The following is a 23,884-nucleotide window of genomic DNA, read 5'->3' on the forward strand; positions in this document are numbered from 1 at the left end:
TGCAGGTGGAATCTAGACGGGATTTGGAACCGAGGACACACTACCTCCATCAATTGTCTAAATCCCACTGCACTAATGTCGGATACCGGACGCACGTCTAACACCAACATAGCAGTCAAGGCCTCAGTTATACGTTTTGCTTCAGGATGACTGCTGTCGTATTTCATCCTCATCGCTAGGGACTGTTGGAGGGTCAATTGTTTAGTAAAAGTAGTGATGTTCCTACTTCCTCTCTGGGATGATGAACAACTCCCAGCAGCAGCAACAGCACTAGTAGGAAGTGGTTCTTGATCTTTCCCTATTTTATTTTTATCAGAGAAAGTTTGGTCCTCCATTTATGTTATATTGATATATATACGTGCGGCTAAAGCGCACACAAACACAGAAAATATTTTTTTATTTTTGCTGGAGAGTAGTGCACTTTGTGGGTTACACCACCCTTTAAGAAATGAGCCAGCCGGCTCTTTACTTATGGGACACAGGCGCACGCTTGGCGCTGCTCCTTTGTTGATGCACGTGCAGCCACAGTGCACACAAGTCACAAACACAGAAAATATATATTTTTTTGGTTTGGAGTGTACTTTGGGGGTTACAGAACCCTTTAATGGTCAAGCCAGCCGGCCCTTTACTTATGACACAGGCGCACGCTTGGCACTACTTTGTTGATGCACGTGCGGCTACTGCGCACACAATTCACAAACACAGAAAATAATTTTTTTTTTGGTTTGGACTGGAGTGTACTTTCGGGGGTTACAGCACCCTTTAACGGTCAAGCCAGCCGGCCCTTTACTTATGACACAGGCGCACACTTGGCACTACTTTGTTGATGCACGTGCGGCTACTGCGCACACAATTCACAAACACAGAAAATAATTTTTTTTTTTGGTTTGGACTGGAGTGTACTTTCGGGGGTTACAGCACCCTTTAACGGTCAAGCCAGCGGGCCCTTTACTTATGACACAGGCGCACACTTGGCACTACTTTGTTGATGCACGTGCGGCTACTGCGCACACAATTCACAAACACAGAAAATAATTTTTTTTCGGTTTGGACTGGAGTGTACTTTGGGGGTTACAGCACCCTTTAACGGTCAAGCCAGCCGGCCCTTTACTTATGACACAGGCGCACGCTTGGCACTACTTTGTTGATGCACGTGCGGCTACTGCGCACACAATTCACAAACACAGAAAATAATTTTTTTTTTGGTTTGGACTGGAGTGTACTTTCGGGGGTTACAGCACCCTTTAACGGTCAAGCCAGCCGGCCCTTTACTTATGACACAGGCGCACGCTTGGCACTACTTTGTTGATGCACGTGCGGCTACTGCGCACACAATTCACAAACACAGAAAATAAAAATTTTTTTGGTTTGGACTGGAGTGTACTTTCGGGGGTTACAGCACCCTTAACGGTCAAGCCAGCCGGCCCTTTACTTATGACACAGGCGCACGCTTGGCACTACTTTGTTGATGCACGTGCGGCTACTGCGCACACAATTCACAAACACAGAAAATAATTTTTTTTTTGGTTTGGACTGGAGTGTACTTTCGGGGGTTACAGCACCCTTTAACGGTCAAGCCAGCCGGCCCTTTACTTATGACACAGGCGCACGCTTGGCACTACTTTGTTGATGCACGTGCGGCTACTGCGCACACAATTCACAAACACAGAAAATAAAATTTTTTTTGGTTTGGACTGGAGTGTACTTTCGGGGGTTACAGCACCCTTTAACGGTCAAGCCAGCCGGCCCTTTACTTATGACACAGGCGCACGCTTGGCACTACTTTGTTGATGCACGTGCGGCTACTGCGCACACAATTCACAAACACAGAAAATAAAAATTTTTTTGGTTTGGACTGGAGTGTACTTTCGGGGGTTACAGCACCCTTAACGGTCAAGCCAGCCGGCCCTTTACTTATGACACAGGCGCACGCTTGGCACTACTTTGTTGATGCACGTGCGGCTACTGCGCACACAATTCACAAACACAGAAAATAAAATTTTTTTTGGTTTGGACTGGAGTGTACTTTCGGGGGTTACAGCACCCTTAACGGTCAAGCCAGCCGGCCCTTTACTTATGACACAGGCGCACGCTTGGCACTACTTTGTTGATGCACGTGCGGCTACTGCGCACACAATTCACAAACACAGAAAATATATTATATTTTTAGCACTTGGGGGGAGCACCCCTGATGGACAGAGCACCCCCTGGACAACACTACAGCACCTCTTTAGGACTGGGACACTGCACAGGACTTTGGAGTGGACACAGCCCCTATGGAGAACTGACTGCACAACACAGTCCAGCCAGCCCCTATGGACTTTGAAGTAGTGGACACAGCCCCTATTAACAACAGCAGCACAGCACAACACAGCCAGCCCCTATGGACTTTGAAGTAGTGGACAACAGCAGCACTACACTACACTACACTACACAGCCCTAACTCCCACCCTCCCTCTTCACTGTCCACAGCCGAGTGAGAAAATGGCGCCGACGTGGGTACCTTATATAGGATCCAAAACCCGCGAGACTCGGAAGGCGGGAAGATGACGTTTTGCCTCGATTTCAGAATCCGAGTCAGGCGGGAAAAGTCGAGCCTGACTCGGATCGGACTCGGATCGGGGGGGCTCGGGGGGGTTCGGATTTCAGAAATCCGAACCCGCTCACCCCTAATTAGAACACACATCAAGCCACTAAACCTGAGTGTATTAATATACATAGAAGAAAAATAAAAAAGAAGACAGAAATGTCCCTTGGTTAGCGCACCAACAAAAAATTTAATAAAATTTAACTTTTATTAAACAATAATAAATATGAAATAACGTCTCAGTGTGTTAATTATTGAAATGAATAGTGTTATTGGTACACCTGCGCGTGTAATGGCGACACAAAAATGGATATTAATAAATAGAAAATCTCTCACAAATAAGTCATAGAATATATGCAAATCCAAAAATAACAAATAAAAAAAAGGAATTTAATTGGGACCAATTATATGTGGCATGCTATAACATCCCTAAAAGTGGGATAATATTCTGCAATGTCCACTGCATGTCAGAATTGCCATGATATGCATGTGAGAAGTGGCCGCAATATACTCATATACCTAGATTGCCACCTGTAACTGAAATGCACATGGAATCTAATACATTTAAACAAGGGTTGACTTAACTGCTGCAAAGCCAACAAATAACTTATAACATCTAAGGGGCTGGAATTATATTCCGTAAAGACTGACTAATATACTTGTAATCAGTCAATTGGCTCAATTAATATAGATTTCATATCACAAATGTCATGTAGGAATAGGAGATTGATATCTTATATTATCACCTTATCCCCTCATGTTATCCTACCATGTTTTTGGACATTATTGGCTATTCATTAGGCTGCAGGCAAACATGCACATGTGCTGTCTGCAGTGTATTCAGCAAATCTCTGGAAAGAAAGCCAAATCTTCAGATATACAATGTTGCAGTGTCACAGTGTCTTGTTATAATGTTAGCAGCACATGTAGCCATTTAAATCATAAGGGTATTTGCATTAGCTTTGACAATAAGAAAACCCATGCCCAAATTAGGGAGTATCTGGGAAAGAAGCCAAATTTGAACAGCACACATGGTGTGTATAAATGATTCTAAGCTTGCTGCTGTTCAAGCAGCTATAAATAAATAGGATCTAACATGAATAGCTGGTAACTTAGTGAGTCTAGAAACAGCTCTAATCAGTCACATGGTATACACTATCTGAGCCTTACACTAGCTCACTAATAATGGTTGAATTCAGCAGTATAAGTTATATGAGTATTAGGTTTGACTTAATTGATATAATATATATGAGCATTACATCAGCTCAATAGAGATAAGTGTCTCATATACACAGCGCATATATCAGGTGAGTACTGAGTGAAGTATTATCTTCTTTTTACAACACATCACATCACTACAGATGTTTGAGCAGTAACATATCTGCTCATGCAGCAGTAAAATCCCTGCTGCTGCCAACGTACGTTTCACAAATGAGAGTTTTTTAGCAAGCTTTATATTCAAGCTTTTAGTTTTACAATGAATTGGCAGACTATATCCAGAATCCACTGGAATATACATTCCTATTTACAGTAGGTGTACTTCATATGAATTACTTAAAATAAACCATCATTTTAAGAGTTTCTAATGGATCAAAATAAAATTTGTAGTTTTTTTAAGCAACCAAATTAGGATAGGATAAGATCCACACAGGGCCGGATTAAGGCTTGTTGGGGTCCCAGGGCAATTTAGCTGTGGGGGCCACCTTCAAGCCACACAGAGCCGAGCCTACCCCCCTTCGAAAACCCCACACAAAGACACCACTCACACATAAACAGTATACACACACTAACACATATATACACAATAACACATACATACACAGTATGCACACCAACACATATGCATAATTTCACATAAATGCATAAATACTGTACATACATACACTAAAACAGTACACTTACATTTAATCAGCAGCAGGTTGCAAAAGGACCCGGCCGGTACCTCCTCAATTCGTTAGGCTCCTCCCCCCGTGATTAATGACACGATTTGCGGGAATATGGGGGTCGGGCTTGCCGTATTGGCTCTGCCCAAAATGCGGCCAGCTGAGGCATCGACGGGGGTCGGAGGGATTTAGTCACAGTAAAGCTGGCCCTCTCTCTCTCCCTTAGGGGCCCATTTATCATTCAATATTTGAGGTAAAATCCCCGAAAACAGACGTTTTTGGGGGTTTACCTCAAATACTAAGTACCCCCCGGATGTATGAAGGAGGGACCGCAGCAGGTATCTCCGATCCCTCCATTGCCGCTGGCAGCCGCCTCCCCCAATAGGTTTCTATGGGGGATGCGATGCTGCCAAATGTACAAATATCCGGAATGCGAAGCATTCCCGATATTGGCCCCAGCAGCTACTGTAGCCACTGTAGTCTATAGGCACTTACCGCATATCAGTCAGCAGAGGGATCTCCCAGGTCCCTACGCCGGCAACAGGCGGCGCTCATGTGCAGTCCGCGGTACTGCGCGTGCACAGCAGTCCCAAATGCACTCCGGCCACATGGCAGGAACGATTTCGGAGCCCATTACCCTGCATGTGCCGGTTAATACATCCGACTGCTATGATCGTATTTTGCAATGCGATCATGAGCGGTACTGCATGCCCTGATCACATTGCAAAATGTGATCATTAATAAATGGACCCCCAAGACAGCTGATGCAGCAGCACTGAGTGTGCTGCTTCATGCAGTCTGTCGAACAGCGCAGCTCCAGAGCCTCTACCCGGGAACAGGTGCCGCTGGACACCTGTTCTCGGCAGGGTCACATCGACCCTGTGTGGGGGCCCCTCTGTGTGTGGGGGCCCAGGGACGACTGCCCCTGTTGACCCCCCCCCCCTTAATCCGGCCCTGGATCCACATTATACCATACTTAGATGGCTGGTTGATAAGTGCAACATCTGACATTATTTCTATGGGATAATGGATGGAATATATAGTTGTAAAAATCCCAATTACTTTCAATAGAACAAATAATATTTTTCTGCAAAAAGAGGTAAAACTGAAAAAATAAATAAATAAATATATATATATATATATATATATATATATTCTGGTTTCTTAAGTGTCAATGTGTCTAATTAGCTATAAAAGCCCAGAGTCTTATGATCATGCCTATGGAAAAAGTTCTTTAGGCAGGAGCTCATACTGTATGAGACTGTAACAAACTGAGCTTTTGTAGAAGAGGGATGTCTAGATGAGAAAATGGTCACTTCTAAAGGTCCCTACACACTAGACGATTTTATTAAATGACAAATCGTTAAAATTGTCCAGTGTGTATGCATTACTTTATGTAGTGCACGCTCCCGTTGGATCGTCAGCCGCATCGCCTGATCTTTTGTACATGCAGGAAGATCAAGCAATGTAGCTGATGATCCTATGCAGCGCTATGCGGCAGGGGCCAGCATATCGGGTGGTCGGGCATTGAATCGCCCAGTATATACAGACTGCCCGATATGTTGGCCCATTGGCTCCGGGGTCGTGGGTCGCATCGTTGGGTACACAGTCGTTTAGTGTGTACCCAGCTTAAAACTACTAAAGGAGAGATGTATCAAACCTTCTAAAAAGGAAAGGTGGAGAAGTGGCTCATAACAACCAAACGCCAGCTAGCACCATCATCTTAATGATTATGATCGGAGTTTTAATGTAGTGTGAAACAAAATATATAGTTAAAAAATCAACAACAATAAGAACATGCCACCACCTCTCATAATTGGGGCTGGTAGCATCAGATTCAGTGGGGAAAACAACGTGGGGTCCATCTGAAAAAATGTAATGATTGGAAGTGGCTTGTCACACTATAATGAAGAATCCCATAGCGCCTGGTCTCCCTGTTAAGGTGTCTCTCAGCCCTAGCATGTCCAGCACGGGGTTCCATTCGCTGGGGGAGCCTGTAATAAAAGCTCTAAAGCTTTTCCCATCAAACCTGTGCGGTGGGTGTTGGGGAAATACAGTATATCAGTAAAGATTAACATTACTAATGTTGCAGGTACACTTTGGCAGTTCTAAAATATCGAGGTCTGGCGGTGCTTGTAGAACCACTGACCACCTCTTCCCTCACATTTTTCCATTCTAAGTGGAAGGAGTTGCATGTGTAAGATGCATCCTAATCTACATATGGGCATGGAGTTATGCATAATTTTTCATGCATGCACAGAATAAATGTGAGTTTTTTACTGTTAGCAAACAGATATACACTCAGCTCACTATGAGCTTCCATATCTCTATGGAAGTACAAACCGATCATTCTGTAGTTCTGAGATATGAGAACCACAAATAGACTAAAACAATTATTTCTAATGTAATCGAAAATAGCATCAACTCCTATTTGAAAAAAATGCATAACTACATGATTTATTATAAGGGGAGTAATGAACTCTACTTTTCAGATGGAATGTTATACTACAGATGAAAGTACCATATCATGGTTTCCGCAAGAGAGTGATATTGATGGCTGGTTGTCAGTCTGAGCTTAGGATCACAGGATCATCCTCATGATGATGTAGCAATTACACGTTTTATGTCTTTTTATGTTCCATAAGCATACGTGTGTTCCCTTACTAATACAAAGGTCTTTCTTCTCTTTACATAAAGTCCAGGGCCGGCCCCAGGCACGCTCGATCTGTGCGGGTGCTGGGTCCGTGAGGAAAAAATTCCCACCCTCCACCCACCGGTAGCCGATAATAATTTATGGCCAGGGGGAGGGCGCAGGGAAGGAGCAGGCGGAGGAGAAGTACCAGACAGCGCTGATAAAGTCATAACTCTAACTCGCAGTGCAGATGTTTCTTGGTAGCTGGATACTCACCAGATATGACTTCCACTGCAGCACTCTCAGGGCTCTTACATTCGTCATTTATAGCCAAAATGGTCAGGCTGTACACCGCCCCACACTGCAGTGGAGATAACAGGAGGTTAGCTTCTGTTGTGTCTGCTGTAACAACATCACCCTGGCTTCCTACAGCAGTAGCAAAATAGGCCGTTGCTCCAGAACTGACAATCCAGGATACATGGAGTGTATTCTCCTGGCACATTACTGTTGAGGTAACATTCTGAACTACACATGGCACTGAAAGTAAGGAAATATAGTATTAAAAGTACAACTTGAACAGTAAGAACAGAGTTTATAACAGTCTTATCAAAGCTTGGAGAGAAATAAAGTGGAGAGAGATAAAGTACTAACCAATCATCTTCTAACTGTCATTTTACAGACTGTGGGGTCTATTTACTAAGACACTGTGTTAATGCCACTCCTGCTTCGCCTGCTACCGCTGTGAAGCAGGAGCTGGCTAACGCAGCAGTTACTAAAAATAGACCAGCCGAGGAGGGTGATCATTAAGTCACCCCCTAGGCGGTAACAGCTGAGGCTCCCTTCCCCTACACCCTGTGTTACTCACCATCACCCCCTAGGCGGTAACAGCTGAGGCTCCCTTCCCCTACACCCTGTGTTACTCACCACCACCCCCTAGGCGGTAACAGCTGAGGCTCCCTTCCCCTACACCCTGTGTTACTCACCATCTCCGGCCGACAGCAGCGCCTTTTTTTTTTTTCAAGAAACTTTATTTACAAATGGCCAACCTGACACAGCTCAAGTCCTGCTTCTTCAGTGAGGAGAAGCAGATACCAGCAGCTACAGGAGGCGATATCAGCGCTGGAGAAGTCAGCAGACGATAAGTGACATCTCCTCTTAGTAATACCTGAGACACTAGTGCTGCCATAGGTGTTTATAGCAGCGCTAAGTGACCCAGGTGCAGTGCGATGTTGTAGTCTGCACTTAGCGCTGGCAGGCTACAGGCAGAGAAAATCCCTTTAGTACATACTGAGAAGCGGTATGTTATGGGATTTTCTCTGTCTTTAGCATTTTTCCCCCTTTTCTCCCCTTAGTAACTAGACCCCTGTGTTTGAAAAATGACAGAAGCTGATTGTTTGGTACTTTATCTCCAAGCTTTGATACATCTCCCCCTAGAGGTTTTGGCTTATTACCCATGTTCCCTCATTTCCTGTAAATTAGGACTATTACACAAAAATACTACACATTATGGTATGCATTCATCAAGTAGACATTCACTATGTTGAAATTCATAATGTTGAATATCACGATATCGACCATGGATAAAATGTCAACATATGACATGTCAACACAGTGTCAACATTAGGGTTAGCATTAGGGTTAGGTGTTGACATTGTGAACATGTCACAAGTTGACATTGTGCATGTTGATATACAGTGATGAACATGTCGCCATACAGAATATGTTGACATCATGTAGTTGACATACCGCATGTCTACATTTTCACTGCCGACATAACGTCCATAACTTTATACTCACCTGTTTTAAATGTAAGTTTAGTACTATTTTGCCCAGTGCATGTTCCATCTTCTGCCCAAACAGTCGCTGTATAATTCTGTCCACATTCTAACTTGGGGATCTCGCAGGCAGTATCAGTTGTGTTACAGGACAAGCGATTAACTCCTTCTACTATAGCCATATATGATCTGGCATTGTGGCTAAAATCCCAGTGTATTATGCCTGAATTATTTTCACATGCTGCATAGGCTGCCAGAATATTAGGAGCGCAGGGAACTAGAAATACAATATAAGAAAATTAATTTTTGTCCTTCTACAGCATTCAACATTTTTTTTTATTTAATACTTACTTGTCCTAACACGAAGAGAACTGTTCCCTAAACTGCTGCAAGTTGCAGATTCACTGCTTATGATGACTTCATATTCCTCATCACATAACAGGTCTTTAAATTCATAGGAGGTGTTTTGGGTTTTAAAGGAAGTCTCATCCTGTGCACTATGAGCTGTGACAGTGTATGTAATTGATCCAGGGGCTTCATCCCATGATACAGTCAAATACTGTGTCTCACAGGTGACAGAGCTGGTAAGATTTGTGGGAACACAGGGAGCTGAAAATTAAAATAAAATATTAATTGTAACAGTTTCTCAGATGAGTTTTATTACTTATACACAGTTGGAGGTAAGCACAGCAAAAATCCATTTTATTCTTGTATTTTGATGTAATGTGCCTACAGGTGTGTCCTCATACATTGTGGCTGTAGTCATGCCTCTTGACGCCCAGGATGCAGGGTCTAGTGGGTGGTACCAACATTTGGACTGCAGGGTGCATGGAACGGGACCTGTTCTGCCAGCTTTAGTACAAGATTTCCCAAAACCTACAGTTTGACTGGACAGTCTTCAGTTTACCAACACTTATGTCTACTTACTAACAGTATCTGTTGTGTAGTGTTACCAAAATAACCAAGCGATCCCTAGTGCTTGAATACATTTAGAAACACAACTGGGTTTATTAAGGGTACATGACATAAGGTAGTCACAATGCTTTGGATAAAAAGATAACACAAATAGACACAGTAATAGAATGCAAACAGTTTTGAATTAAATAAAAGGGTATAAGAATAGATTATGAAATTACATTTCCGTTACATAGTCTATGCCTGGGAATAGCATGAATGATGATGTACCAAAAAAAAAACATTAAAAGATTTTCCCCAAAAAACTGACAACTTCTCTAATCTGCACTGGGGATTTAAAACCAATTTTTTTCCCATCAGCGTACGGGTCAATACATTTGGCGAAGCATGTGCCCTAGGGGTTTTCAAAACTATTTGTGCATGGGCAGTAGCAATTAATCGCTCAACTGCGCAACCATCGGCACTGTATCCATCTATGAATCAGGCCCAATGTGTTAGTATTAAGGATGTTAGGGACCTATCTGATGGGTTTTATCGTGACATGGTGGATGGGCAAGCATTTTAGCCAAACGTGCTAAGGACTTTCTTTATACTCCATGTTGATTATAGAGTTTATCACAATTGTTTTGACTATCACTGTTCTTAGTGCTTCGATGCAGGGGTGGGCAATAAGCGACCATCCAGCTGTTGGTGAACTACACATCCCAACATGCCTTGCAACAGTTTTAGCAAGGCCAAATAGGAAATTTGTGGCAGGGCATGCTGAAATGAGTAGTTGTATAACAGCTATGGGCTGCTTATTGCCCACACCCCCTATTAGAGTATTCAACAGCATTTTTTTCCTGCATGGTGCTACAAGTCTCAGCATGGTAGAACCACTTATCGCAGGGGTTCCCAACCACGGTCCTCAAGGCACACTAACAGTCCAGATATTGAGGATAGCCATACTTGAGTACAGGTGACTTAAATAGTACCACAGTTTATTTGATTAATATCACTAAAACCAGGACTGTTGGTGTGCCTTGAAGACCGAGGCTGGGAATCACTGACTTATCATGTTTAAGTAGGGTGTCCAGCACCCGCCCCCCCCCCCCCAACATACACACACACACACACACACACACACACTTTCCTCTGTAGTAATCAGCAAGTAACAGAACCAGGCACAATAACCAGACAGTTTCACAATAAACATTTAAGAGTGCTGATTCTGTGACCACATTTACCTGTATATAGAAGAAAAGAGGAATTGACTTTGCTGCTACACTGGTCATTATGTGCTTCTATAGTCACAGTATAAGCCTCCCCACACTCTGTGCCTCTGATGTTGCAGCTCTGATCTGTAGTGTTACAAGTCACTGACTTCCCATTCTTATTTGTCAATTTTCCAACGTAATAATCTGCTCCCAAGACAGTAGCCCAAGAGAGTGTGAAAGAGTCCACTGCACATGCAGGCATTGTGTTTAATATCTGAGGCACACAGGGACCTGGAAAGATGATTGTAATAGTAATCATATAAAAAGTGTATTTGGCCAACACGGAAAAGCTGATTTGTAAATAAAAATTAGTAAGGATTTAAAAAACAATTCCGTCACATTTGGAAAGTTAAAAAGTCAACCAATAAAATAGTTAAACTGTAATAAAGCACCATTTATATAGTGAGCAATATTTACAACGTTTAAATAGGGGAATCTGAGCTTTTATAAACAGGAATGGGATTCTAGCTCCCTGGTCTCAACGAGATGACAGTTTGTCTTTGCTGGGTTTTTTGTTGAAGAGGGCGGGGTAAGCTACAATAAAGGGTGGGTAATTGCTTACATTTACTCAAGAAATAATTACCTCAAATTTTAAATAATCATTATATTTGTTTATCCTAAAGTCAATTAAATTAGGGAGATATGTATATTGCATATATTGTCACTACCAGTGGTACTTGGGTTAAGTACCATTTTTATTCAGCAGTTTTCCTTCATAACCGCATCATGTAACTTGCATTATATAAGTATTTCTGACATTCACCAATATTTTTCTTTCTTGCTTATTTTTAGTATTACTTCAGCACAACTGAGATGGTAATGGCACCAGTTTTTGTAAAGATTGTTATCTTGTTAAGGGAACAAACATGCTAAAAATATAAAACATAAATCCAGGGATGTGTGGCAACCACCAAGATCACAAACACCCAGGCCTCCACCCAAGAAAGAATGTGAGTTACTTCCACCATTGCCTGACAACTCCTGGCTCCACCCTGTCGATTGATATAAACCACCGTGGTGGCATTATCCGACTGAATGAGAACAGGTTTGTTGCACAGGAAATCCCGAGCCTTAACCAGAGCATGTTTGGCCACTCTCCATCCAGAATGTAGATGGGAAGAGCAGCTTCTGACCAGCACCAACGGCCATGGAGATGAATGCTGAGAGTTACTTCGCCCCAGCCTACTAGGCTGGCATTTGTTGTGACCAGGGTCCAGATCCAAATTTAGCAGAGATATCCCTTGGATACATACTGGAGCTGGTGTCACCATTGTACAGATAGACAGGTCTGAGGGGAGAGTCGGAAAAAAAATATTTATAGAGTTATAAAGGGAGTGGGGGGATAGAAGGGGTGGAGCTTGTTCAGCAAACATTTTAGTGCTCTGCTCCTGTGCCAGCCCATCTAACTCAGATCCAGCACTACCTTGTCCCCCAGATCGGATGTATGAGGATAGTGATATTTTCGGTTAGCCATTTCAGTATGAACTGTACGTGAATAGAGCTCCTAACCTGTCATTTTCTGTAGTGTAGAGACCATGCAGAAAATGTATTAAACCTTTGAGAGAGATAAAGTGGAGACTTTGCCCATAGCAACCATTAAGCTTCTAGCTGTCATTTTATAGACTGCTAGATAAATGTCAGCTTGTAGCTGATTGACTGGTATGGGCAACTTCTCGGCACATCACCCATCAAGTGCTGCAGTGTTTACTAGTTGTGGCTACTTTCGGTAAATAAAATAACCACAAATGCCCTTGTACTTCAGTTCCCACAGAACCGGTTGGAAACAGGTCAGAGAAATGGCCAACAGCCTAATGCCCCACACTTACCCTTGTCGTTGTGGAGCATAAGAAAAATAGCACTCTACTAGTTTTGGGCAGAAGGCAGGACAGAGGGCCTGATTCAGACCCGGTCGCAAGCGCTGAGCGCTCGCAACCGGGTCGATGGTGGCCCAGAGTGCATGCGCACGACGGAGCCGGCTCCGTCATGCGCATGCGCAAGACCTGGATAGCGACGGGCAATCCGTCGCTCCGGGTCTCGTACCAAAGGGGGCATGCTGTCGATGTTGAGTGACAGACCGCCCCCTTTGGTGGGCAGGCCAGGGCAGTGGCTGCCCAAACGGAGGCGTTTCCATGTGAACGCCTCCATTTGGGGTCGGCCCCACTGACATCACGATGTCAGTGGGAGAGATTTCGGCTCTGTTAATGCCGAAATCTCTCTGGGGGCTTGCGGCAACGAGACCCTACCACAAGGGTCTCATCGCAAGCCCGATGGTTGCGATTATCTTGACCATCGCGACCATCTTCCTGGCTGCTCGCTATAGCTGTGGGTGGTCACCCACAGCTATGCGAGCGGCCAGGAGGCCGTTCTAAAAAAAAAAAGACTGTCCCTGATTCAGAGCGAGCGCTCTGTCAGAGCGTCCGGCTCTGAATCAGGGCCAGAGTACTATCTTATTTCCTTGTGCTGATGGTCCAATCCACCCCTCTATATAGCTTTCATTGACATATATTTAATTTTTATATTTAGATGACACTGTAGCCTCTCACATAGCTGTAAAAAGCTATTGAAATATAAAAGCAGAATTTTCCCTAACAGATAAAAAATATAAGGATAGATATCTGTAGATGCAAGGGTTAAGATACTAGAAGAGTTAAGGTAGGAGGAGAGGTAAATTGAGTTTTATTAACACAGAAGTTAATTTCAGGGGCCGAAAGAACTGATGGTATAAGACTCAGCAAGGGTATACATGGAGGCGAGAGACTGGGCCCAAGAACGGACCTTTGGGGGACACTGATAGAAGAAAAGAATGGAAGGTGTAAACAGGAGAAGAGACAGATAAGAAATTATTGGAAAGTTGGGAAAATAACCAGAAAAAGTCAGTGAGACCAATGGAGTGGAGGGTTTGTAGGAGGTTAGAGTAGTACACAGTGCCAACAGCACCAGAGGTCGAGGAGGATCAGTACGAAGAAATGGACCATTATATCGGGCAGTGAGAAGATTGTTTGCAACCTTGGTACATACAGCTGAAATACATTATTCCGTATATTAAAATTACCTGTTGTGACAATTGTTGCTTTTGTCGTTATGCTGTTACAACTTCCATCAAAGGCAGTGACTGTAACATTGTAAGCTTGTCCACAGTGTAGTCCAGATACTGAACACGAGGTGGATAGCGAAGTACAGGAAACTTCATCTCCATCTGGCCCAAGAAATACGGCAATATATGACACTGCTCCGGCACTAAGTTCCCAGGTGGCTGATGCTCCATTTATATCACATTCCGCTGAAGCTGTAAGATGCATTGGGCTGCAAGGGGCTAGACAATGTAGGTAATATAAATTAACTTTTGTAAACATAATCTATGGCTGTATTATACAGGGCTGTTTAATTTTTAATCGTTGCACACATGGACTGACCGCAGTGAGAAAATTTGATGAATAAGGGACATATATGAATTATACAACTGTTTAATACATGGATCCAAGCCTTACTGACGAAGACCATTTAAAAGATTTTATATATATACAGTCAGGTCCATAAATATTGGGACATTGACAGAATTTTCAGATTTTGGCCTCTATTCACCACCACAATGGTTTTGAAATGAAACAAACAAGATGTGCTTTAACTGCAGACTTTCAGATTTAATTTGAGGGTAATTACATCCAAATCGGGTGAACGGTGTAGGAATTACAACAGTTTCAATATGTGCCTCCCACTTTTTAAGGGACCAAAAGTAATGGGACTATCAACTCAAAAGCTATTTCATGGACAGGTGTGAGCTATTCCCTCGTTATTTCATTATCAATTAAGCAGGTAAATGGTCTGGAGTTGATTCTAGGTGTGACATTTGCATTTGGAATCAGTTGCTATCAACTCTCAATATGAGATCCAAAGAGCTGTCACTATCAGTGAAGCAAGCCATCATTAGGCTGAAAAATCAAAACAAACCCATCAGAGAGATAGCAAAAACATTAGGTGTGGCCAAATCAACTGTTTGGAACATTCTTAAAAAGAAAGAACACACCGGAGAGCTCAGCAACTCCAAAAGACCCGGAAAACCACGGAAAACAACTGTGGTGGATGACAAAAGAATTATTTCCCTGGTGAAGAAAAACCCCTTCACAACAGGTGGCCAAATCAAGAACACTCTCCAGGAGGTAGGTGTATATGTGTCAAAGTCAACAATCAAGAGAAGACTTCACAAGAGTGAATGTAGAGGGTTCACCACAAGATGCAAACCATTGGTGAGCCACAAAAACAGGAAGACCAGATTAGAGTTTGCCAAACAACATCTAAAAAAGCCATTACAGTTCTGGAACAACATCCTATGGACAGATGAGACAAAGATCAACTTGTACCAGAGTGATGGGAAGAGAAGAGAAGGAAAGGAACTGCTCATGATCCTCATCAGTGAAGCATGGTGGTGGTAGTGTCATGGCATGGGCATGTATGGTTGCCAATGGAACTGGTTCCCTTGTATTTATTGATGATGTGACTGCTGACAAAAGCAGCAGAATGAATTCTGAAGTGTTTCGGGCAATATTATATGCTCATATTCAGTCAAATACTTCAGAACTCATTGGATGGCGCTTCACAGTGCAGATGGACAATGACCCGAAGCATACTGCAAAAGCAACCAAGGAGTTTTTTAAGGCTAAAAAGTGGAATGTTATGCAATGGCCAAGTCAATCCCCTGACTTGAATCTGATTGAGCATGCATTTCACTTGATGAAGACAAAACTGAAGGGAAAATGCCCCAAGAACAAGCAGGAACTGAAGACATTCGCAGTAGAGGCCTGGCAGAGCATCACCAGGGATGAAACCCAGCGTCTGGTGATGTCTATGCGTTCCAGACTTCAGGCTGTAATTGCCTGCAAAGGATTTGCAACAAAGTATTAATAAGTGAAAGTTAGATTTAGGATTGTTTAGTTTGTCCCATTACTTTTGGTCCCTTAAAAAGTGGGAGGCACATATAGAAACCGTTGTAATTTCTACACCGTTCACCTGATTTGGATGTAATTACCCTCAAATTAAATCTGAAAGTCTGCAGTTAAATCACATCTTGTTTGCTTCATTTGAAAGCCATTGTGGTGATGAATAGAGGCCAAAATATGAAAATTCTGTCAATGTCCCAATATTTATGGACCTGACTGTATATATATATATATATATATATATATATATATATACAGTAAAACTATAACTTACAATTATACACAAAGTACAAATAATTAGTGTTGTGGAAGTACAGTTTATGATTATAATATTGGTATGATACTGTTATCAGGGTTAAAGTTCTTCAAGAGTCACCATTTAGTGCTGGGTAGGTTAACTTAAGAGTAAGTAGTATGGAAAAGACTTAGATAATATATATTATAATTTTTTTTTTATTACTACAATTTTACACACCACTCATTTAGAATCTCCTAGAATATTACACATCACTCATTTAGATCCTAGAATATTACACACCACTAATTTAGTTAGGTTGCAGATGCTGGAATGGGATTATCAAGAGACACAATAATAAGCAAATTAAAACTACCATCAACCTTGAGAAATACTTCACTCGGGTGTTGTATATTTTGTCGACATTCATCATGTTGACACTGATGAAATGTTGACATGATTAGAATGTCAACAAAATGTCCATGGTGGTCTAGTACTGCCTTACCTGGTCCTGCGGGTCCGGCGGCTACTGCGGTGCCCTCCGGTTCCAGCGGTTAACTTATGATAATTGATGATGGACGCAGTATTCCTAACCACCAATACTCCCCCTAATACCTAACCCCAATATTCCCATAGCCTAATCCTAACCTCCGCTCCCTCATCCTATTCCTAGCCCTCTATGGCAGGTCCATGCAGAATGTTGGCGTTTCACATGTCGGCATTGTGAACATGTTGACTTTCTGCACACGCCAAAATGTTTAATGTTAACATCATAACTGCCGACATTATACTACATCCCCTTAAGTCATATGGCCCATATCCACACACTTTAATAACAACTTTATTTAGAATTGTAATCTGTATTAGAACACACATCAAGCCACTAAACCTGAGTGTATTAATACATAGCAAGCTTTATATTCAAGCTTTTCGTTTTACAATGAATTTGCAGACTATATCCAGAATCCACTGGAATATACATTCCTATTTACAGTAGGTGTACTTCATATGAATTACTTAAAATAAACCATAATTTTAAGAGTTTCTAATGGATCAAAATAAAATTTGTAGTTTTTTTAAGCAACTAAATTAGGATAGGATGAGATCCACACAGGGCCGGATTAAGGCTTGTGGGGGTCCCAAGGCAATTTAGCAGTGGGGGCCCCCTTCAAGCCACACAGAGCCGAGCCTACCCCCCTTCGAAAACCCCACACAAAGACACCACTCACACATACACATAAACAGTATACACACACTAACACATATATACACAATAACACATACATACACAGTATGCACACCAACACATATGCATAATATCACATACATGCATAAATACTGTACATACATACACTAAAACAGTACACTTACATTTAATCAGCAGCAGGTTGCAAAAGGACCCGGCCGGTACCTCCTCAATTCGTTAGGCTCCTCCCCCCGTGATTAATGACGCGATTTGCAGGAATATGGGGGTGGGGCTTGCCGTATTGGCTCTGCCCCCAATGCGGCCAGCTGAGGCATCGGCGGGAGTCGGAGGGATTTAGTCACAGTAAAGCTGGCCCTCTCTCTCTCCCTTAGGGGCCCATTTATCATTCAATATTTGAGGTAAAATCCCCGAAAACAGACGTTTTCGGGGGTTTACCTCAAATACTAAGTACCCCCGGATGTATGAAGGAGGGACCGCAGCAGGTATCTCCGATCCCTCCATTGCCGCTGGCAGCCGCCTCCCCCATAGGTTTCTATAGGGGATGCGATGCTGCCAAATGTACAAATATCCGGAATGCGAAGCATTCCCGATATTGGCCCCAGCAGCTAACGCCATCTGAAGATAGCGTTAGCCACTGTAGTCTATAGGCACTTACTGCATATCAGTCAGCAGAGGGATCTCCCAGATCCCTACGCCGGCAACGGGCGCCGCTCATGTGCAGTCCGCGGTACTGCGCGTGCGCAGCAGTCCCAAATGCACTCCGGCCACATCGCAGGAACGATTTCGGAGCCAATCACCCTGCATGTGCCGGTTAATACATCCGGCCGCTATGATCGTATTTTGCAATGCGATCATGGGCGGTACTACATGCCCTGATCGTATTGCAAAATGTGATCATTAATAAATGGGCCCCCAAGACAGCTGATGCAGCAGCACTGAGTGTGCTGCTTCATGCAGTCTGTCGAACAGCGCAGCTCCAGAGCCTCTACCCGGGATCAGGTGCCGCTGGACAGGGTCACATCGACCCTGTGTGGGGGCCCCTCTGTGTGTGGGGGCCCAGGGACGACCGTCCCTGTCGAACCCCCCCCCCCCCTTAATCCGGCCCTGGATCCACATTATACCATACTTAGATGGCTGGTTGATAAGTGCAACATCTGACATTATTTCTATGGGATAATGGGTGGAATATATAGTTGTAAAAATCCCAATTACTTTCAATAGAACAAATAATATTTTTCTGCTGTCCGCTCGCAAGTGGGTCGATGGTGTGCACTGCGCATGCGCACGACGGAGGGAGCTCCGTCGTGCGCATGCGCCAGACGCGACGAGCGAAGGACTTTCCTTCGCTCGTTGTGTCTGATCAAAGGGGGCGTGCTGTCGATGTTGACTGACAGCACGCCCCCTTTGGTGGGCGTGCCGGGGGCGTGCCTCCCAGACGGAGGCGTTCCCTAGGGAACGCCTACCGTCTGAAGCCGGCCCCACTGACATCACTAGTGATGTCAGTGGGAGTGATTTTGGCTCTGATAGAGCCAAAATCACTCCAGGGCTTGTGGTCGAAAACCCCGACCACAGGCTTCTGGTCGCACTGGCGATGGTCGCGATGGTCAAGACCATCGCGACCATCATCCTGCATGCTCGTATGAGCTGTGGGTGGTGACCCACTGCTCAGAGCGTCCGGCTCTGAATGAGGGCCATTATTTCTATGGGATAATGGGTGGAATATATAGTTGTAAAAATCCCAATTACTTTCAATAGAACAAATAATATTTCTGCAAAAATAGGTAAAACTGAACAAAAAATTATATATATACCATATATATATATATATATATATATATATATATATATATATATATTTTCTGGTTTCTTAAGTGTCCATGTGTCTAATTAGCTATAAAAGCCCAGAGTCTTATGATCACGCCTATGGAAAAATTTCTTTAGGCAGGAGCTCATACTGTATGAGACTGTAACAAACTGAGCTTTTGTAGAAGAGGGATAAGAAACCCTTATGTCTAGATAAGAAAATGGTCACTTCTAAAAGTCCCTACACACTAGACGATTTTATTAAATGACAAATCGTTAAAATTGTCCAGTGTGTATGCATTACTTCATGTAGTGCACGCTCCCGTTGGATCGTCAGCCGCATCGCCTGATCTTTTGTACATGCAGGAAGATCAAGCAATGTGGCTGATGATCCTGTGCAGTGCTATGCAGCACGGGCCAGCATATCGGGTGGTCAGGCATTGAATCGCCCAGTATATACAGACTGCCCGATATGTTGGCCCATTGGCTCCAGGGTCGTGAGTCGCATCGTTGGGTACAGAGTTGTTTAGTGTGTACCCAGCTTAAAACTACTAAAGGAGAGATGTATCAAACCTTCTAAAAAGGAAAGGTGGAGAAGTGGCTCATAACAACCAAACGCCAGCTAGCACCATCATCTTAATGATTATGATCGGAGATTTAATGTAGTGTGAAACAAAATATACAAAATATACAAACAAAATATACAAAATATATAGTTAAAAAATCAACAACAATAAGAACATGCCACCACCTGTCATAATTGGGGCTGGTAGCATCAGATTCAGTGGGGAAAACAACGTGGGGTCCATATGAAAAAATGTGATGATTGGAAGTGGCTTGTCACACTATAATGAAGAATCCCATAGCGCCTGGTCTCCCTGTTAAGGTGTCTCTCAGCCCTAGCATGTCCAGCACGGGGTTCCATTCGCTGGGGGAGCCTGTAATAAAAGCTCTAAAGCTTTTCCCAACAAACCTGTGCGGTGGGTGTTGGGGAAATACAGTATATCAGTAAAGATTAACATTACTAATGTTGCAGGTACACTTTGGCAGTTCTAAACTATCGAGGTCTGGCGGTGCTTGTAGAACCACTGACCACCTCTTCCCTCACATTTTTCCATTCTAAGTGGAAGGAGTTGCATGTGTAAGATGCATCCTAATCTACATATGGGCATGGAGTTATGCATCATTTTTCATGCATGCACAGTATAAATGTGAGTTTTTTACTGTTAGCAAACAGATATACACTCAGCTCACTATGAGCTTCCATATCTCTATGAAAGTACAAACCGATCATTCTGTAGTTCTGAGATATGAGAACCACAAATAGACTAAAACAATTATTTCTACTGTAATTATGTCTTTTTATGTTCCATAAGCATACGTGTGTTCCCTTACTAATACAAAGGTCTTTCTTCTCTTTACATAAAGTCCAGGGCTGGCTCCAGGCACGCTCGATCTGTGCGGGTGCTGGGTCCGTGAGGAAAAAATTCCCACCCTCCACCCACCGGTAGCAGATAATAATTTATGGCCAGGGGGAGGGCGCAGGGAAGGAGCAGGCGGAGGAGAAGTACCAGACAGCGCTGATAAAGTCATAACTCTAACTCGCAGTGCAGATATTTCTTGGTAGCTGGATACTCACCAGATATGACTTCCACTGCAGCACTCTCAGGGCTCTTACATTCGTCATTTATAGCCAAAACGGTCAGGCTGTACACCGCCCCACACTGCAGTGGAGATAACAGGAGGTTAGCTTCTGTTGTGTCTGCTGTAACAACATCACCCTGGCTTCCTACAGCAGTAGCAAAATAGGCCGTTGCTCCAGAACTGACAATCCAGGATACATGGAGTGTATTCTCCTGGCACATTACTGTTGAGGTAACATTCTGAACTACACATGGCACTGAAAGTAAGGAAATATAGTATTAAAAGTACAACTTGAACAGTAAGAACAGAGTTTATAACAGTCTTATCAAAGCTTGGAGAGAAATAAAGTGGAGAGAGATAAAGTACTAACCAATCATCTTCTAACTGTCATTTTACAGACTGTGGGGTCTATTTACTAAGACACTGTGTTAATGCCACTCCTGCTTCGCCTGCTACCGCTGTGAAGCAGGAGCTGGCTAACGCAGCAGTTACTAAAAATAGACCAGCCGAGGAGGGTGATCATTAAGTCACCCCCTAGGCGGTAACAGCTGAGGCTCCCTTCCCCTACACCCTGTGTTACTCACCATCACCCCCTAGGCGGTAACAGCTGAGGCTCCCTTCCCCTACACCCTGTGTTACTCACCATCACCCCCTAGGCGGTAACAGCTGAGGCTCCCTTCCCCTACACCCTGTGTTACTCACCATCTCCGGCCGACAGCAGCGCCTTTTTTTTTTTCAAGAAACTTTATTTACAAATGGCCAACCTGACACAGCTCAAGTCCTGCTTCTTCAGTGAGGAGAAGCAGATACCAGCAGCTACAGGAGGCGATATCAGCGCTGGAGAAGTCAGCAGACGGTAAGTGACATCTCCTCTTAGTAATACCTGAGACACTAGTGCTGCCATAGGTGTTTATAGCAGCGCTAAGTGACCCAGGTGCAGTGCGATGTTGTAGTCTGCACTTAGCGCTGGCAGGCTACAGGCAGAGAAAATCCCTTTAGTACATACTGAGAAGCGGTATGTTATGGGATTTTCTCTGTCTTTAGCATTTTTCCCCCTTTTCTCCCCTTAGTAACTAGACCCCTGTGTTTGAAAAATGACAGAAGCTGATTGTTTGGTACTTTATCTCCAAGCTTTGATACATCTCCCCCTAGAGGTTTTGGCTTATTACCCATGTTCCCTCATTTCCTGTAAATTAGGACTATTTCACAAAAATACTACACATTATGGTATGCATTCATCAAGTAGACATTCACTATGTTGAAATTCATAATGTTGAATATCACGATATCGACCATGGATAAAATGTCAACATATGACATGTCAACACAGTGTCAACATTAGGGTTAGCATTAGGGTTAGGTGTTGACATTGTGAACATGTCACAAGTTGACATTGTGCATGTTGATATACAGTGATGAACATGTCGCCATACAGAATATGTTGACATCATGTAGTTGACATACCGCATGTCTACATTTTCACTGCCGACATAACGTCCATAACTTTATACTCACCTGTTTTAAATGTAAGTTTAGTACTATTTTGCCCAGTGCATGTTCCATCTTCTGCCCAAACAGTCGCTGTATAATTCTGTCCACATTCTAACTTGGGGATCTCGCAGGCAGTATCAGTTGTGTTACAGGACAAGCGATTAACTCCTTCTACTATAGCCATATATGATCTGGCATTGTGGCTAAAATCCCAGTGTATTATGCCTGAATTATTTTCACATGCTGCATAGGCTTCCAGAATATTAGGAGCGCAGGGAACTAGAAATACAATATAAGAAAATAAATATTTGTCCTTCTACAGCATTCAACATTTTTTTTTATTTAATACTTACTTGTCCTAACACGAAGAGAACTGTTCCCTAAACTGCTGCAAGTTGCAGATTCACTGCTTATGATGACTTCATATTCCTCATCACATAACAGGTCTTTAAATTCATAGGAAGTGTTTTGGGTTTTAAAGGAAGTCTCATCCTGTGCACTATGAGCTGTGACAGTGTATGTAATTGATCCAGGGGCTTCATCCCATGATACAGTCAAATACTGTGTCTCACAGGTGACAGAGCTGGTAAGATTTGTGGGAACACAGGGAGCTGAAAATTAAAATAAAATATTAATTGTAACAGTTTCTCAGATGAGTTTTATTACTTATGCACAGTTGGAGGTAAGCACAGCAAAAATCCATTTTATTCTTGTATTGTGATGTAATGTGCCTACAGGTGTGTCCTCATACATTGTGGCTGTAGTCATGCCTCTTGACGCCCAGGATGCAGGGTCTAGTGGGTGGTACCAACATTTGGACTGCAGGGTGCATGGAACGGGACCTGTTCTGCCAGCTTTAGTACAAGATTTCCCAAAAGCTATAGTTTGACTGGACAGTCTTCAGTTTACCAACACTTATGTCTACTTACTAACAGTATCTGTTGTGTAGTGTTACCAAAATAACCAAGCGATCCCTAGTGCATGAATACATTTAGAAACACAACTGGGTTTATTAAGGGTAATTTAACATGACATAAGGTAGTCACAATGGTTTGGATAAAAAGATAACACAAATAGACACAGTAATAGAATGCAAACAGTTTTGAATTAAATAAAAGGGTATAAGAATAGATTATGAAATTACATTTCCGTTACATAGTCTATGCCTGGGAATAGCATGAAAGATGATGTACCAAAAAAAAAACATTAAAAGATTTTCCCCAAAAAACTGACAACTTCTCTAATCTGCACTGGGGATTTAAAACCAATTTTTTTCCCATCAGCGTATGGGTCAATACATTTGGTGAAGCTTGTGCCCTAGGGGTTTTCAAAACTATTTGTGCATGGGCAGTAGCAATTAATCGCTCAACTGCGTAACCATCGGCACTGTATCCATCTATGAATCAGGCCCAATGTGTTAGTATTAAGGATGTTAGGGACCTATCTGATGGGTTTTACCGTGACGTGGTGGATGGGCAAGCATTTTAGCCAAACGTACTAAGGACTTTCTTTATACTCCATG

The 23,884-nt window shown here is 43.0% G+C and overlaps 1 protein-coding gene across 1 annotated transcript in view; it reads right to left on the bottom strand.

Annotated features, from left to right (window-relative positions):
* LOC148442248 (uncharacterized) overlaps positions 1-23,884 on the bottom strand; it is a 151,568-nt gene that overhangs the window by 50,588 nt on the left and 77,096 nt on the right. Inside the window, exons 25-32 of the mRNA XM_088464124.1 lie at positions 22,716-22,973; positions 22,387-22,641; positions 20,867-21,127; positions 14,101-14,361; positions 11,019-11,279; positions 9,229-9,486; positions 8,900-9,154; positions 7,379-7,639 (exon numbers count right to left, since the gene is read on the bottom strand). Of these exons, the coding sequence (XP_088320250.1) occupies positions 7,379-7,639; positions 8,900-9,154; positions 9,229-9,486; positions 11,019-11,279; positions 14,101-14,361; positions 20,867-21,127; positions 22,387-22,641; positions 22,716-22,973 (2,070 nt within the window). The remainder of the gene's footprint in view (positions 1-7,378; positions 7,640-8,899; positions 9,155-9,228; positions 9,487-11,018; positions 11,280-14,100; positions 14,362-20,866; positions 21,128-22,386; positions 22,642-22,715; positions 22,974-23,884) is intronic.

The sequence above is a fragment of the Taudactylus pleione genome, unplaced genomic scaffold, assembly GCF_031769625.1.
Source record: "Taudactylus pleione unplaced genomic scaffold, aTauple2 ptg001594l, whole genome shotgun sequence".
In the NCBI taxonomy this organism is placed as follows: Eukaryota; Metazoa; Chordata; class Amphibia; order Anura; family Myobatrachidae; genus Taudactylus; species Taudactylus pleione.